The following is a 17,095-nucleotide window of genomic DNA, read 5'->3' as shown; positions in this document are numbered from 1 at the left end:
GCAGCTCATTCTACTGCAGAGGAAACTTGGGAAGTTAGTGCTGAAGTGGCCCAGTTCCCAGGCTCTGACACATTTAAGAATGCTACCTTGGCCCTGGGCAGGTAGCTCAGTTGGTTGGAGCATCGTCCCGATACGCCAAGGTTACAGGTTTGATCCTCAGTCAGGTCACATACAGGAAGCAACCAATGAATACATAAATAAGTGAAACAAAGAAGTCTCTCTCTCTTTCTCTCACTCACACACGCGCACACACTCACAGACCAATAAATTTAAAATCTTTCAACTACCTGGATTATTTTACTTTAGCTTCATGTAGAAGGACTTTCAAAGATTTGTGCTTTAGCATAATGCTATCAAGAATTAAGAATATATAAATGGTGTTAGAAAAAAAATGTCTCTTCATTTTCTATGAAACTAAAGAAGACACATTTGCGCCATATGACTCTACAAGAGCCATACAATAAATTTCTCTGTTCCTTACTAGCAAAATATGCTTCTTTTTTATTAACTGGGTGTGGTCCCTCATTTTCATTTGAGGACTGAAAAATCCATTGCCTTTCTCTTTTTGCCTATGTTACTAGGAAGCTCAGAGCTATTATTTGCATGCAGTAGCTTCCTTTAACATAAGGGTCTTTGGTATAATTATCTCCCCACTTGTTTGTAAACTCTGTAACAAAAGTTTTGTTACCTGTGAAACACAAGTTTTATAAGCTTTCCAAAATAATTTATAAAAGTGGGTTGATATCACAGATTAATGAGAGAAAAATAAATTTTCAGAATGGAAGGATGACTTTAAGCTTTTTTTTTAACTTTTGAAGAGTGGATTGAGCTAACCATGAGCACATATGCGAACACATACAAGACCAAAAACATGTATGTACTTAATGTCTTGAGATGTATTACTTAGTCTTGTGGTTAAGAGAATGAACTTGGGTCTGAGCCAGACCTGGCTTTGAACACTGACTTGCTACTCACTGCTTGCTTCATGATTTCATGTCTTTGGGCCTCAGTGTCCTCATCTGAAATGGAGATATAATGAAACCATACGTAGTCGTTGAAGAATTAGAACAATTTCGGTAAAGTGCCTAAGGCAGTGCCTGGCACTGCATTCAGTGGTAATTACTACTATTGCTGTTGTTGTGTTCAGCACAGAGTAGACCTCATCGAAAGACGGGACTGCATGTTTGCAACTGCCCCAGATTGTTTTCTAGAATATATGGTATTGAGCTAAAATGACCTTCTGCTGAAAGTTAGGGTAGTTCCCCCAAGGAGGGCTGCCAAGGCTTACTTCCCCCTTAGAGAGAGTAGCTCCATGCTGGTGCTTCTTAGTAATTCTCAAATGATGGGAGAGGGTCACTGCAGAGGCTCAAGATTTTCTGAGGCCATCCACTTAGGGATTGGTGACTAAGACTTAACACAGCTCTGAGGTCTCTACCTCCTGATTTAGTTGAGCGTCCTTGCACAGAAAATCCCTTAAAGTTCATCTTCTAGTTTTGCCTCGCTTTTGATTGATTTTATTAGGCTATTGCTGTCTTTTTTTTTTTTTTTTCCCTCACGTATGACTGCTAATTCAGTTGCCTGGGGGAATTTTTTAGGGAGAGGAGAGTTAAAATGCCACAGTGGCTGTGTGGCTATTACCCCTCCATGTTGCGGGCTCAGGAAATGAGATGGAAATTACCTATTACCTAGACTGGTGGGTGGGAGCCGTGACCTGCAGGATCACGAGTCTGCTGAGCAACGCCTGCGGGCCAGGCATGGCCTTGGGGCTCCTCCTGCTTCCCTTGGGACTGCAAGTGCCACTGAGCAAGTGTCCATCACATGTCCCCTCTTGGAGGAACGTGCGCATCCGCTTTTGCACCGTGCCGATTTTCCCCACCTCTGTCCTTCGCTGCCAAAAGAATTGTTTAAAAGAGGAAGCTCTTTGGGTTATAAAATGTCATCTGGTAGTTAGTCTATGGTTATGTAGAATACAGGGTGATACAGTAGCTTGATTAGCAGGAAGTAGGTGATTCATCAGAAAAAAAAATAATAATGAAAAAATAAACTCTTGCCAAATGAACTTCCTCTTTCAAACTCTTTGTTCTAGCTCATCTTTTTAGAACCTTTTTCTAGCCTCCTAGGAAAAAAAAAAAAAACTAGTAAGGACTAATGCAGTGTTTCAAAGAGAAGTAATCCTCGCCCTCCATAGCTAAAGGCATTGTTTTTGCTGTTGTTAGAATAAGTCCTGTGCACTCTGTCCCCAGTCAGGGCGGGGTGGGTGTGGGTACTGCCTGGAGCACACGGAGCCTCTGCCGGCTGGATAGATTTCATGTTCAAACTGAAATATCTTCTAGGCCTGGAGCAGGGCATTTTGGATGTTACATGTGTACCCTGCTTGGTGAGCATTCAATTCACTTGGTTCCCTTCATTTTGTTTGCCTCGCAGATCCAGGAGGCTGCAAGTCAGGGCCTGAAATTCATCGGTGTCATACCTCAGTACCAGCGCCCCGTGAACGTGGCCGGCAGCAGTCCCCAGGTGGAGGCCAGAGATGCAAGAACAGAGCCAGGCGGGGGTGGGGATAAGAAGAGCCCAGGGGCTCCAGCAGGGGTGGATGGAAGCCCAGAGCCAAACCAGACCCCAAGAGGGGAGACACCCATCGCCGAGCAACCCAGCTTGCCTTTGGAAGAGGGGGGCGGTGTAGAATCTTCCAAGACTTTGGATGGACCGGATGATGACCTGTCGGAAGTACATGAGGAAACACTCTCGGGAAGTAAGTATGTCAGCACAGGTGCTTTTGACCCACAGGAAGAGAGGCTTACATCTTTTCAGTAACCCCTGTGGCGTTTTAGGAAAAAGAAATGAAATTAGAGTGTAGAGACAGCCATCTGTCAAACAGGAGAAAGTTTATCAAGCACTGTTCTGGGCCCCCTGATGATTTACTTACTGAAGTTGTCACTTCCGGGGAGAGCAGAACCACAGGAACTTGACTTGCAGTGGCTCCCAAATGTCACGTTTGAAGTGCATTCTAGAATGCGAGTTATTTTATCCCCTGAGCTCTCACACTTGCCCTTGAATTACCCCGCTCTAACACAGGAAGTGTTAACGTGCCGGCTTCAGTGCAGAACAGACACTCTGTTTTTGGTTCACTGAATTTGAATATCTCCCTGAAGAAAGAAATCAAGAAAGCCAGAGAGGACAAGTTGTGTGGGAAACTGTGATTCAACTCTCTAGGCTGTAGACAACCAGATTTCGGGGAGTTTTATAGAGCTGGCTTGATTGACCCCATGGCAAGAACACTCAGCGAAGGAGAGGCCACAGATACGTGAATCCTCTTAATCACACTATAGCGGCCAGTTGAGTAAGAGCTTTAGGCTGGGGATTTCAAATATCATCACAACAATGATGACAGTAGCTGACACTTATTATTACTTCCTGGGTACCAGGCCCTGTGCCAATAAACATTTTATATCACTGATCTCTTAATTCTCCCTATAGCCCTGGGATTTTGGTGAACTCTTGTATCATTGCCCATTTCACAGCTGGGTAAACTGAGGTTTAGAGAGTAAATCTTTGTCCAGGCTGAAAATTGGCAGATCTGGCACATGACCCCAGGCAGGCTTGGCCACCATCTCAATTCACCTCTCTGCTTGGGCTTTCCTGTTTATAGTCTATTAGGCTAACAAGATTTACTGAGATTCTCAGTTTATAGAAAGTGACATTTCTCTTCATTCCCCCACAATTCCCTGTCCTCTTCTTTCTCCAGGAAATCTAGCATCCAGCCATTTCCTGAGAGCCACATATTTATATCAGCCTCTTCTAGTCTTTGGAAGGTGAATTAATAATAAGACTGCCAGAAGGAGACCCTCTAGCCCTCAGGTGGCCTTTCTCTTTCACCTTGCTGGATCATCTCCCTGGTTAATGTTATTATTTATTTACTAATTCTTGAAATTAGCCTTAAATAAATGATGAAGAACAGTTCATACTTTGAGAATAGAAAAGAAGATAAAATCATTTTCTGGGTTTTTTGCGGGGGGGGGGCGGTTGGTTATGACAGTAGTTTGTTTTTTTAATTGGTTTGAGAGACAGAGAGAAACATCCATTTTTGTTGTTCCACTTATTTATGCATTCATGGGCTGATTCTTGTATGTGCCCCAACTGGGGACCGAACCTACAATCTTGACATTTTGGGATGATGCCCTAATGAACTGAGATAGCAGGCCAGGGCTTGTCTGTACTTACTGAAGAAAATTGTAGGATGGGCCAGTCAGGGGACATATTTGTGATTTAGAGGGACAGATTGGTGCTGCCTCGGTTCTTGGATATATTATGATTACTGATTCAATTCATTGTGACCTGGATTCCTCTTAAATATGCACTGAAGTAGAGCTCTTCATTTGTGTTGGGGTGTGGGGGAGTTTCCCTGTTCAAGGAAGAATTCTGCTCCCTCCCAAGTAGCTGAGAGCACGTTTAGACCCTGCATGTGCTTCCTATTCCAATGTCCAAGTCTTATTCCAGAAGCTTTCCTCTGCTCATTCCTATTGGGCTGGCTGTGTGTGCTTGATCCTGAGAAGGAAGATGGGCCTCCTTGGAGCCCTTCTTTATGATCCAGGAGCATGAGGGGGTGAAGGTCCAGGGCATGCATAGACTCCCCCGGGAGCAAGGGGCAGAAGCCATTGCGAGGCAAGTGCACAGTGGTCAGGAACCCAGACTCTGTTTACATACCAGCCTGCTATCTTCTTGCTAGGCAGTCTGGCCAAGACACCCTTCTGTGCATCAGTGTCTTACCCTGTAAAATAGGGGTAGAACAATAGTTCCTTGCTGAGAGGTTAAACAAGATGTACCTTTAAAGCACTTAGTACCGCTTGACTCATAAATGTGAGTCTTATTATTGGGGTGCAGGTTCAGTAGTCCTGACCATTGGCATTTCCCTCTGCATGGAACCCTGGCTTTGAGAAAGGAGGCAGTTAATACTGAGGTTCCTTCCCCTCAGGAATGTTCAGATATTGCCTGTGTCAGAATCTACTTTTCTCCAAGACTTTTTCCAGACTTCCTGCTTTCTGTGGTCAACCCCAGGGACAGTGAATTGGGGAGATTAATCCAAGGACTCACCCTTTCCCCAGATGCCTTATGCTGCCCTGTGACTGCTCACCTCCCTTCATCACTCACTGAACACACAGGGACCCCTGGACACCAGTGTGGCTTGGCCTGTGTCTCATTTCCTCAAGTCCCCATTCTCTAGTAGAAAACTACCAGTAGTTCCTGCTGGGGAAGACAGGTTCCTAATGAGTCCGGAGGTGGTCACCCCAACAGTGGGTGGGAATTTTAGTTATGGAGGGTATTATAGCACCTCCCCGAGGCCCTCCTCCCCCAATCTCACAGGTGGGCAGCTGTCTGTTGTTTACACATGAGGCTGGCCCTTATCTTTCTGCTCAGGAGGCCACAGGCTCTCTGAAATATAGGCATCTCACTGTTATCGTTTTTTCTCTTTTTGTAGATGAAATGAGCCCCTTTGGAGTTTTTTCATCAGTGAGGGAACACACAGGGGATACTAGTGCCCATGCATGGCCCTGAGGTGGATGGGCAGACAATAGCCATGATGGTGGTCACCCTCTAAGTGATCCAACTTCTTTCTCTGTGTCATCCTGATTGCATCTCACAGCAGCTCGGTGACAGAAGATGCTGTTATTATGCCCATTTCACAGAGAAGGAAAGTTGCCTTCCATGCCCTCATGTAGTTCAAGTTTATCTCATAGCTGGGCCTTCAGCCCCCTTGGAGGCCGGATGTCCAGGGACCCTGTTCGCTCTGGTCATGGCCCTCACCTGACCACAGCCTCTCTCTTAATCTTTTTCCTGGGAGGTCTTATCATTTCCTTGCATCATTCCAGCCCCTGCAAAGCACTGCCCTGTACCCCCAACCAGCACCACCCCTCACAAGCACCCCCCTACAAGTTCCCCTCTCTGCTGCTTGCTCAGCTTTCTGTTTGCCTTTCTCTTAGGGCCCCTAAGGAGGGTGAAGTGTTTTCACGCCTCCTTCTGCCAGGTGGGCTTAAATAGGCAATCACAGCAAGACAATTTTAAAATGTCCAGAGGGAGCCTCCCTCCTTCCCCCACTTTCTCCTCATTTAATTTGTTTCCTTTATAGGATGCCTAAGGGAGCCAGTCTAGGCTGCAACTGCTCAGGTAGGGCTTGCCAGCGGATTCTCCATCCGGGAACAGGGCAGGTTGCCCCCTCCCCATTCCCGCAGGCTCTGGGGAACAGCGGCTCTGGTCCAGAGGTTATGCTCCCCTCGCCCACGCGGGTCCCTGGGAGGCCCATCATGTGGTTTTCTTCCTGCACATTGACTTTTATTTCCTGGTCCAGGGGAATTTCCTGTTGGTTTGATGGCCTCGCCGTGCTGAGATCACCTGAGCTGGCGCAGGGACAGCCCTATGCCTCCGTGCTCTAGGACGCTTCCCTTTTCCCTTCTCACACTCTTCCCAATTCCTCCACCCCCGTCCCCCGTGCAGCTCCATTCAGAAGAGCATGACTGGCCCCTGGTGAGGCATTTGTGTCCATGGGGAGCGTGTTATCCTCATTTGTAATGAACAGGCTGGGCAGGGAAGGCCAGTGCAAGGAAAGGTTAGGAAGGAGTCCGCCAGATGTCCATCTGTCACTTCTCGCCTGGCCTCCAATGTTCCCACCTTGTCCTTCCTTCGGCGTCTCTGTGGCTGCAGCTTTGGTCACAGAAACAAGGAGTCCAGACAGGTTCATACAAATTGAAAGTATTCTCACTGTCACCAAAATAATAATGTCTTCAAAGCACTGCCCTTCCCACCCTGTACCCATGCACTTCAAATGCCAGCCAGAAACCAAGCCAGTGATCTCAGTGGTACTTGTGGGCTGAGGGGATTTTAGTGAGTAGGCCTCCCTGGTGGGGAGCTCAACGTGGGTGGAGGTACCCTCCTGAGTCTGGCTTTTCTGATGCATGGCCCCCTTCCCTCCCCATGCCCCCAGGCTAGTTCTACCCCATGGGTCTGCTCCCTCCCAAATCTGCCACCTGCCACCATCTTTCTGGCCTTCCACTCAGTCCATTAGCAAACAGCTATTGAACTCCCACCCATGGTCATCAGCTCCTGCTTTCTGTGTGCTGATGAAATTAGCCTCTTGTTAGATTTGGGAAACAGCCAAAGCTTCAGGGTTTGAAAGACTCTTGGCTTTGCCACTTACCAGCTTATGATTTCTGGGGGATCCACTTAAGGCTTCTGGGCATAGAACTGATGGAGACTGGGAGAGTCATGTGAGATGGTGAAGGTGAAAGGCTCTTGTCAATACAGCACACGTGCCCGTGGCTGCTGTTACCCATATGAGCGGATTCCCGTGGCGTGTTGTGCATGCGGTGGTTCCCACACTTTGCCCTGGAAACAGACCTCAGCCAGGTCCAGGGGTGCTTGCCATTAGTCCCCAAGCCTGATCAAAGCCTGAAGCAGCCTTCTCCCAGTTCCAGGAATCTGGACGAGCCCAAGGTCCTCTGTCCTCTCTTCCCACCGTGGTGCCCACAGTCCTGCCTTCCCAATGCAGACCTTTTGCCTTGGCTACCCCCGCGCATGACCTCAGCAGTCCTTAGCCCCAACTCAGTCCAGCTACCAGGCCAAGTCTGACTCCCACTTGTTTCTTTCTATCCAGCTAACTCACCAGCCTCCTCCTTCTCCCAGTCTAGCTCTTGGAGCCCCATGCCTTAATCCAGACTCTGAACCCCTTCTTCCCTCCAGCCCGGAGGTCTCCTGGAACAGCAGGACTCAGAAGCTACCTGCAAGTCACAGACTCACTGGGGCCTTACCTGCAGACAGACTGCAGACTTGCACCTCGTACCTAAGGTCCTACTGCCTGGTGCAGGCCTCAGAACTGGCCACCTGCCTCCTTCCTCCCTGCTCCCCAGGACCTCAGCAAGGCCAGAGTGGACCTGGCTATAAGACTGTTCCCAGTGGGCCCCACGCTCCCTCTTCCTCCCCTCGCTTCCTGCACTTGTCTGCCTTAGGTCCATCCAGCACACATACGCACATTACCTATCATGTAACAGGGACTTGTCTGGACACAGAGGATCTGAATGGCATAAGGCAAGGCCCTCTATGTCCGGGAGAGACAGCAAGAGAACAAGACAAAAATAGAAACAGAAGACAGCTGTTTTGTTTTTTAATCCTCACCTGAGAACATGTTTTTATTAATATTGGAAAGAGAGGAAGGGACAGAGAGAGAGAGAGAGAGTGAGAAACACCGATGTGAAAGAGAGACATCAGTTGGCTCCCATTCGTACCCCAAGTGGGGATTGAAACTGCCACCTTTCGGTGTACAGGGATAACGCTCCAACCAACTGAGCCACCCGGCCAGGGCAGAGATATAAGACAGTTTTGATGCTTCTTCGGTGCTCTATCAGTGCAGGTCTTCAGCCATTCTCAGAACTTTCTCAGAAACAATGCCTCTCCCCGCCCCCCCTTTGGGACTTTCTGTCCCATGTCTGGAAAAATCTTCCAGCTGGGGTCATGATGGAGTCACAGAGCAGCTGAGAAAATGTAAACAAACTTGGGGCTTCTTTCTGGAATCCCTGGTGCCTGCTCATGTGTGTTGGAGAATCCGAATATTAAAACATCAAAGGACATCATTCAGGAATGGTTTCTCTTGGCTGGTTTCCGCGTGAGTAGAGAGAGGATCCAGGCCAAGGAGACGGTGGGGTGGAGGAGTTTACTAAGGGGTTACGCATTTTAAATCAGGTTTCTCCCAATATTTCATTACTGCTAATGCTTTGGAGGCTCTTGACTCTAACAGCATTTCCTTTCCTTCCTGAAAAATGTCTGTGTGTCTCTGGCTTCGGTCCTGCACCCTGGGGAGTGAGGGTCCGGGCAGGAAGGGGGTGGTGGTGTTGGCACTGCACACTTACCTTGCCTGATAGTCCCTACCTTCCCTTCACGCTGCCCACACTCTCACTTCTCGCTCTGGCCTTCCCCTTTTTCTGTTCTGTTACACATTTGGCCAAGTTGTGTTCTTGTCTTGTCATGTGGGGGGGGGGGATCCTGTGTGATCAAGTGTTGTCATGTATTTTTCGGCTTTAGCCACTTCCATATTCCCCACTTACTTCTTCCATGGAAAGGCTATGATTGATTTTCTTTTTAATTTGTATGCATTTGTGCTGGACGATAGCAGACTCAGGTGATGGGTGCTGTGGCCCACCTTAGAGTCACCTGAGACCAGCTGTCTCAGCCTCTGCCTACAGGTGTTCCCTGGAACGGGAATACACCCATCAGGCTCAGAATTAATGCGTCAAGGTCAGTCTTCCATCCCTGAGGATAAGCGCCCTGGCTTCCTTGCCCTTTGGTAAGGCAACTGGAGGTATGTGTTCTCTACAGTATCTCAGGAGACTGAGCCCCAGTGGCCAGAGAGGTAACCCTCTCTTTAATGCCACCCTTCATTGGCACGCATCTCTTCCCTATTTCCCACCTCTCCCCTCTCACTCTGTTTCCTGGGATCACTTCCCAAATAAACTACTTAACAGAGTTTGCTTTTGAAGAAATCCAAATGAAACCAAGGAATCATTAAATATTGCTTATCCTCTTGCCTCTGCAGCTATGGCTATTATGTGAACTCCTGGCACCTTGAGCTGCAAAATACCTCATTATCTAGTTCACATCCTGTCTCCATCCCCAGCTCCAATCCATTGCTTCATTCCCCTCCATCCCTCCATTACAAACCTTGCTTTGCATGACTCCATCCCTCAAGTGTGTGTGTCAAAGTCAGGAAATAGTCTAGTGATGGCCAGCTCTGTACACCAAGACCTAATTGCTTGTGTGAAACCATTTCCTGGCTGGAGATGGCTTCCTAAGTCAGGCAAGTGGACCGAGAAAGGTAATTTGAGGTGGGGATAATGAATAGACCAGAGCTGGTTGTTTAAAATCCAGTTGATCACTTGTGAAGATGGGCTCCTTCCTCTTCTAATTAGTTCCAGCCAATGGGTAGCTAGAAATGCCCCCTCCTTCCCTGTAGCTGAGCTCTTGCTGATGACAAAGGTTCATGGCCCAGCATTGCTCCCTGGAGATTCCTGCTGATGCTTGCGCAGATGGGGCTGGGAAAAGACTTCCTTTGTCCAGAATATATTATAATTCCTACGTGAGATAATTTTAGATGTTACATGGATGGACATATTTGGTGTTTTGGTGTTAATGTGCCTCATCATTACCTCCTGTTTAAACCAAATGGTAGTTGTTTCTCTTATGATCTGGAAGCAGAGTTTCCTTTTAGAATGCATTTATTTAAATAAAGGAAAGTGAGTCCGTTTATTTGGATAGTGAAAAAATTATGAAATATGAAATATCAGATACAGCATCCCAGAACGTGGGTGTAGGCCAGGTGTCTCCTGCAGGGAGCTTGAGTATGCTTTGTCTTTTTTGCTAATGTCAACCATTGTTTATGACCTTTACAATATTTCTTTGAAAGAACGGTGGGGATTTTCTTATTGAAACAGATACTTTTGGAAACTAAAGCATATTCCTGACTAGCCTGTGTAAGCAGAGGTTTTTAAGCTGGGTGAACTCTGATTGTTTGACTAAACCAGTAACACAAAAATAGACCTTCAGACTTAGAATGAAATTCCATGTATTTGCTCCTGGAGGCCCATACTGCTCACTCGTGGCCAGCAGCACATACGGCAGGCACGGGCCAGCTGCTGGGTGGTAGTGAGTATTGATTTTTGAAGAACCGAGCTATAAATGAAGGAACAGAAAGTTCAGCGCCACCCTGCCAGTGTCTGCCTGCCTGGCTGAGCAGACCAACCACTCCATGCAGGAACCCTCATTTACGGGAACATATTTATTTTTACATATCAATGATGTATTTTTGATGCACTTGATTAAGCATTATGGGTTCAGCCCCAGGAAACATCACTGCAGTTTATAAATAGTGAGTTCAGGGTGTACAAGGTTCCTGGAATGAGAGCAGTATTTTTGCTTTCATGTGCCTGTGCACATTTACTTTTTTTTTTTTTAAGACTAGCTCTCACCCATGTTTGCTTTTTCTTTCAAAACACCTTTGTCTGAATTTCTAGGACTGTCTACCCTGTCCTGCTCTCAAAACCTGACTGTACAAATTAATCCCAGATAACAGCAATGCATTATATGCCAGATTCAAAATGTAAGTCCCCCATTTGGAGTTCAACCTTTGTGGTCCGTGGCACTTTTAAGGCGCTCTAACTTTCTACTCAGAATTAGGTTTTATTATTTGTCAACAGTGCCCCCTCACAGAGATTTTACCTTTGATGACCATTTCTTCAAGCTCCTAAGAGATTCCACTAGACCCAATGAGGCAACTTTTTATCACTGCTAAAACTCTTGTCCCCCCACCCCCTTTACAAATCCCAACAGAAATGGAGATCTTCGCCCTTTTCAACAAACCGAAGAGCCATCAGGAGTGCCGGCAATACTATCCCGTCACCATTCCCCTGCGGGTCTCCACAAATGGCCAGACGGTGAGCGGGTTGGATGCCAACTGGCTGGAGCACATGAGCGATCACTTCCGGAAAGGAGGCATGCTGGTGAATGCCGTCTTCCACCTCGCCATGGTCAACGGTATGGCATTCACAGCCCCTGGGTGGCCCTTAGAAATTCTGCTTCCAGTTCTTGTCATCTTAGCCCATCTTTCGAGCCTGCACCATTCAGAAAGCTGTGTAGCTAATGAACATGCTGCATTTAATTTCTAACTAACACATCTTGAGGAGTTTTCCATAAAGCCCACCACCTATGGTCTCTAAACCTCCCTGGGGGTCAGCCAGGTTGCTTCTAAAATGACAGAGAAAGCGGAGTGATTCTGTTTCAATGGTGGTGGTCTTGATCTATGTTGCTTTCTGAGGCTTTGAAGAAGATTATTCCCCAGTTTTGTTAATTACCCCCTGGGATCATGCCTCTCTGGAAGTGCAAATTGTTTGTAGATGCTGTGACAGTTTGAAGTAGCAGTAGCAGCACCTTGGATTAACAGCAGAGACATGAACTGAACTGCCTGGTTCTTGTAAACTGCGTGAGGACACACATCGTTCCTAGTTCTCATGGCACTCAGTACTCCCGCCCCAATAATGGGTTATCTCTGGGGGCTGTGGCATGGGGTAGCAACATTGTTGTCAGCTTTTCAAAGGCAGAGAGAAACTCTGCCCAAAGTGGGGAAATGTGTCAAGCAAAGAAGGGTTTTCAGGTTGACACGAAGGCAGGTTGAGTGACTAGGGTGCATCCAAGCTGGCAGGCAGTTTGGGGAGCGGGACCAACAAGCTTCATGCATGGATCCTGAGGGCTGCCAGTCAGCAGGATTCCTATGGAAGTGAATTGTTACACCAAACTTGTTAATCCCAGCGAAGCAGGGCAGGAGGCATTGACAGCACAGTCTGTTGTTGTGTAGTTGTCTAAGAATTAGCCAAGTCAGGAATGGAGTTTGGACTCTCCATTATTTTCAATCCTTGAAATGCCAGCAAACATGTTTAGAAGAGACATCAGTCTTAATTCTGAAGGTACCTTCTGTTAATCACCCAAAGCCTTAGAACACTGCATAGCACAGACAGGTCTAAACTATGGACACCATCCCTTATTATTATACTAACTAGATATTGGTATCTAATGTTAATGTGAGAGTATAGTAGCAGCAGGCACTGTATGGTACAGTGGGCCACCATCACTTGTGGAATGGGCACATGACATTAAGAATATGCCCTGAGCAGCGCTGTCCAATATGGTAGCCACACATGATGCATGACCAGTTGAAATGTGGCTAGGAGGGTGGAGGAGCAACTTAATTTTCATTAGTTTAAATTTCAGGGACTGTATGTGGCTAGTGGATAGTGTATTGGACAGTACAGTTGTAGTGTATCCATTTCATTAATAGAACTAATGGAGTCAATTTGGTTCTCTGTCAGCAAGGTTGGTGATCTCCCTGTACATAAGGAGGCCTTCCATGGGTGCTTGCAAAGTTCCCTGAAGCTAGAGAATGTCACCGTCTGTTTTGAGATACACCATAAGACGTCAGTGGCATTGGCCTGGGGATAGTGTTCACGGCCTTGATGCATCAGCATTTGGGGAAGCCAGGGAAGAGCTCTCCACTTCCTGCTTCCTGCACGGACTCTCTATCTCCCAGCTTGGCTTGTGGTAACATCAGCTCCTTTCATCTCCTCTTGGTGCCCACAGAGGCTCTCTGTGGCCATTCGTAGTTTTCAGTTTCTCCTTGGGAAGCTGAAGGTCTGTTGTGCTAACATCTTAAGGATGTGCAAGGAGTCACTTAAGGGAGCAGCTACACAAACAGCCGCTGGTAATGTTTCCCCTCTTAGGAGCATTGGGGAGTCAAAAGGGGAGTGTTCTCTTTGGCCTTACTGCCTGAGCATGTCAGGAGCAGGCTGAACCCGAATTATGAGCAGGCTGAAGCCCAATTAAGGTCACCTTGAAAGTTAGCAACGGCATTTATTGTCTCTAGCTGTTGTGGCTGTGGCAATTGAGGCTGAATCTCCTCTACTGCGCCTTACCCTATTCTCCAACCTTGAATCCAACAGCACAGATAATTTATACAGTTTTTGTGTTCAGATTTGATTTGGGGGGTTGAAATGCTGTTACATCGTCCCTTGGCTTTAGTGGCATTAAATTGAGCCTCCCTGCCTTGAAGACAGACAGAACATGGAATTTCCCCTGGCAAGTGCAGTTGTGAAATCCTGCGCGGAGCCTGTGACCTCTGCGCGGCAGGGCTGTCCACGTCCAGGGCTCCACAGGAGCTGCACACCTATCTCGGGGGTGCCTGCAAAATTCTCAGCACAAAATTAGCTTAAACTCACTCAACATTCAAACACAATTTCACCCTGTGTGTTTCTGATGGGAGAGTGTGATGTGGGAATGATGCTTAGTGGGTTAGGGCATTTCTGCTCTGGAAAAGCCCAAGGTTTCCGTTGGCCAGGGATGAAATATGCATATGTTCTTTTCCCAGAATGTTAAAAAAAAATGGCAAGCTAATCATAATTAGAAGAGGAACCTATTTCTGAGAAGAGAACTAGCATCCTTACAAATACACCTGACAGAGCTGGAAGCACGTCTTTAAGCTGTTTACCATCTGGAAAAACACCCGTATTGACGCTTAACATGGATCTTCGTACCCCAGGATATTTTCCATAGAGTCGTGAAACTCCTGAGAACTTTGGCCCCTAAACAAGGCAGTGTTAGAGCCTGAATTATTTAATTAAGACTCCAGCTTCTGTCTTCAAGGCTTTAATCCCAGGACCTGGGAAGACTAACGTGATCCTCAAGTTCGGGCTTCTGTTCATAGTGTCCAGGGCTCCTCTCCTTAGAATGACCAGGTGCCTTGGCTGAGGAGGCTATGCCCTTGCAAGCCAAGGCCCAGGGGAAAGCGAAGTGTGAGGAAGATCACAGCCACCTAGCAGTGACTGTGCTGTTGCTACTCTAAGCAGTTCAAACACAGCAACTCAGTTAATCCCCACAATGCAGTGAAGGGGGCACTGTCGTTGTCCCTGTGTTAAAGCTGTGGACACTGAGGCACAGAGTGATCCCATCATTGCCAAGGCAAGAAAGTGGCAGGGAGAAAGGAGGGTGTGGGCAGAGCAAAGGGGCATGAGGAGGAGAGAAAAGAAGTGGCCATGTAGGTGAGACGTTGAGGCCCCCCCAAGATGGCCTTGGGTGGCCCTCGAAGAGGGAGGGTAGCTCCAGGGCCACCCTCAGGGAAGTAGCAGGACATGGGTGGCTGGATAGCAGTGTGGATGAGTCCTGGGGCTGGTCAGACAGCAGAGCAGATGGCCACACAGAACCACTCCAGCCAGTGAGACAAAGGCCAGAATCTATGCTTCTAGGGGGTGGAAGAGGCTGGGAAGGAGACCCTCTGCTGAGCTGGCTGCTGCTGAGGAGTTGGCAGGTACCAGGAGGCAGGGATCAGGACTAGAGGGAGCTGGCTGCCCACCATCTGAAGATCTGTCCAGGAACCTGATTTCTCACCAAGTGCTTCCAGCCCAGCAGAAGCCCTACTGCCATCACCGACCCCCAAGGCTGCCGCTGCCACTACATCCTCTCCTTGCCCTGCCTTGGCCCTTGTCCTCACTCTGCATTTCTTTTATCCTACCCTCACCCTGTCCTTGTCCCCTTCTTGCTCTCTGCTTGTCCCCACCTCATTCTGCCCTCACTGTACTCTCCTTGCCCTGTCCTGGCCTCTGTCTTCCCTGACCGTGACCCTGAACCTGCCCTCACTCTCTCCCAGCCCTGAAGTCCTTCCCGCAATGGCAGTATCATCTTTATCCAGATGTCCTCAGTTGTTTCAAAAATGCCCTTTGCAGCCAGTTGTCAAAACCAGAATCCCCTCCCGTGGCATGTAGTGTAGATGGTGACCATGTCCTCACTTGTCCTTTACTTAGAAGAGTCATTTTTTATGACCCTGTCTGTTTGAAATAAGGCTGGCCTCTTCTCCTGTGGAAGGTCCTGCTTTCTGGATTTGTCTGGTCAGTGCCTCACGGTGACATTAACCCTACCTATCCTTCTTCTCTTCTTATGTTCTCTAGCCTCCATTTCCTATAAAGTAGAATTTAGTTCTAAGGCCTTGATAAATTAAGCACTTATGACTGGAACACATTCCAGACGGTGTTATGTTCTGCATGTGTCTCATCGGGAGACATCCTATACCTAGATGTCTCCATTCCTACCCTTCTAACAGATTGTCTTCCTGGCAACTCTCCCTGATGCCCCAGCCGCATCTAAATCCAAGTGTCCTCTGGTATTTATATCACCTAAAAGGACACCTAGCATAACCTACATGGCTTTATATTTGCAAAGTATACATGTCAAAAACATGTACATATTTCAAATGAAACACATGTAGAGACATACATTACATATAGACATACTCTCACACCCTCGGACAGGTCCTGTGTCCTGTTCATCTTAGTGTCCCAGTGCCGGTACACTGGGCCCTGTATACAGAAGGTGATCAATAAAGGTTCCTGGGGGATGATGCTCAGCCATGCCAATGGTGATGAGGGGAGAAGCTGCTGTTGTGCATCCTGGTGTGTCCTGGTGTGCATCACCAGGACCCTGCAGATTTGGGGGATCAAGGAGCTAGGGGTGAAGCTAATGGAAAGGGAGGAAGAGTGGCCTAGTTCCAGGTGCTTCTAGTAGCCGCTCCCTTGAACCCTGCCATCTCCAAGAATGTTTGGCCTGGTGGTCACAGCCACGGCTTCTCTCTCTGAGAAGCCAGTTAAACAATGTAGAGGGTAGGTTTCACTTATACCATTAAATGCATTTTCTCTTGTATTCATAGCACATCTATAAGTAAACTTTTTATTGCAGTATAGGACATGGGTACAGAAAGGATATATAGCTCAGCAGATTTTCACAAGGTGTGCAACCCACGTACCTGGCACCCAGATTATGAAATATAATACATAAGCCCTTGAAAACCCTCCTCATGCCCCTCCCAGTCCCTGAGTCCTGGGGTGACCACAGTCCTGACAGGAAATGCCATAAATTAGTTTTGAACTTTTTTCCCAGTTTCATTAGGATATAGTTGACATATAATGTTGTATTAAAGTTATACAACATAATGATTTGATATATGTGTAGTGTGAAATGATTACCACAATAAGCTCAGTTAACATCTATCACCAGATATGGCTACAGTTTTTTTTCTTGTCATGACAGCTTTTAAAATCTTCTGTCTTAGCAACATTCAATTACACAATACAATATTGTCAACTCTAGTCACCATGCTATACATTACAGCCCCAGGACTTATTCATCTTGTAACTGGAAGTTAGTAGCTTTGACTCCTTCACTAATTTTCCCCCACCCTCCACTTTAGGGAACCATCAATTTCATCCCTGTTTCTAGGTGTTTGGTTTTCTAGGTTCCACACGTCAGTGATATCACACAGTTATTTGTTTTTCTTTGACTTATTTTACTTAGCATAATGACCTCAAGGTCTATCCATGTGGTCTTAAATGGCTGGATTTCTTTCGTTTTCATGGCTGAATAATATTCCATTGTATATATCACATTTTCTTTATCCAATAATCCATCAGCAAACACTTAAGTTGTTTCCATGTCTCGACTCTTGTGAAAAATGCTTCAGTGAACATGT

The 17,095-nt window shown here is 47.0% G+C and overlaps 1 protein-coding gene across 2 annotated transcripts in view; it reads left to right on the top strand.

Annotated features, from left to right (window-relative positions):
* The window catches only part of RFTN1 (raftlin, lipid raft linker 1), a 189,170-nt gene that overhangs the window by 130,776 nt on the left and 41,299 nt on the right, over nucleotides 1-17,095 (top strand). For both annotated transcript variants that reach the window (XM_090284375.1, XM_090284374.1), the window contains 2 exons: nucleotides 2,425-2,749; nucleotides 11,365-11,568. In XM_090284375.1, the coding sequence (XP_090140501.1) occupies nucleotides 2,425-2,749; nucleotides 11,365-11,568 (529 nt within the window). The remainder of the gene's footprint in view (nucleotides 1-2,424; nucleotides 2,750-11,364; nucleotides 11,569-17,095) is intronic.

This window comes from Furipterus horrens, unplaced genomic scaffold (assembly GCF_987537825.1).
Source record: "Furipterus horrens unplaced genomic scaffold, mFurHor1.1.pri manual_scaffold_7, whole genome shotgun sequence".
In the NCBI taxonomy this organism is placed as follows: domain Eukaryota; kingdom Metazoa; phylum Chordata; class Mammalia; order Chiroptera; family Furipteridae; genus Furipterus; species Furipterus horrens.
Note: the sequence above shows the minus strand (reverse complement) of the source record. Positions and strands in the feature narration are given on the sequence as shown.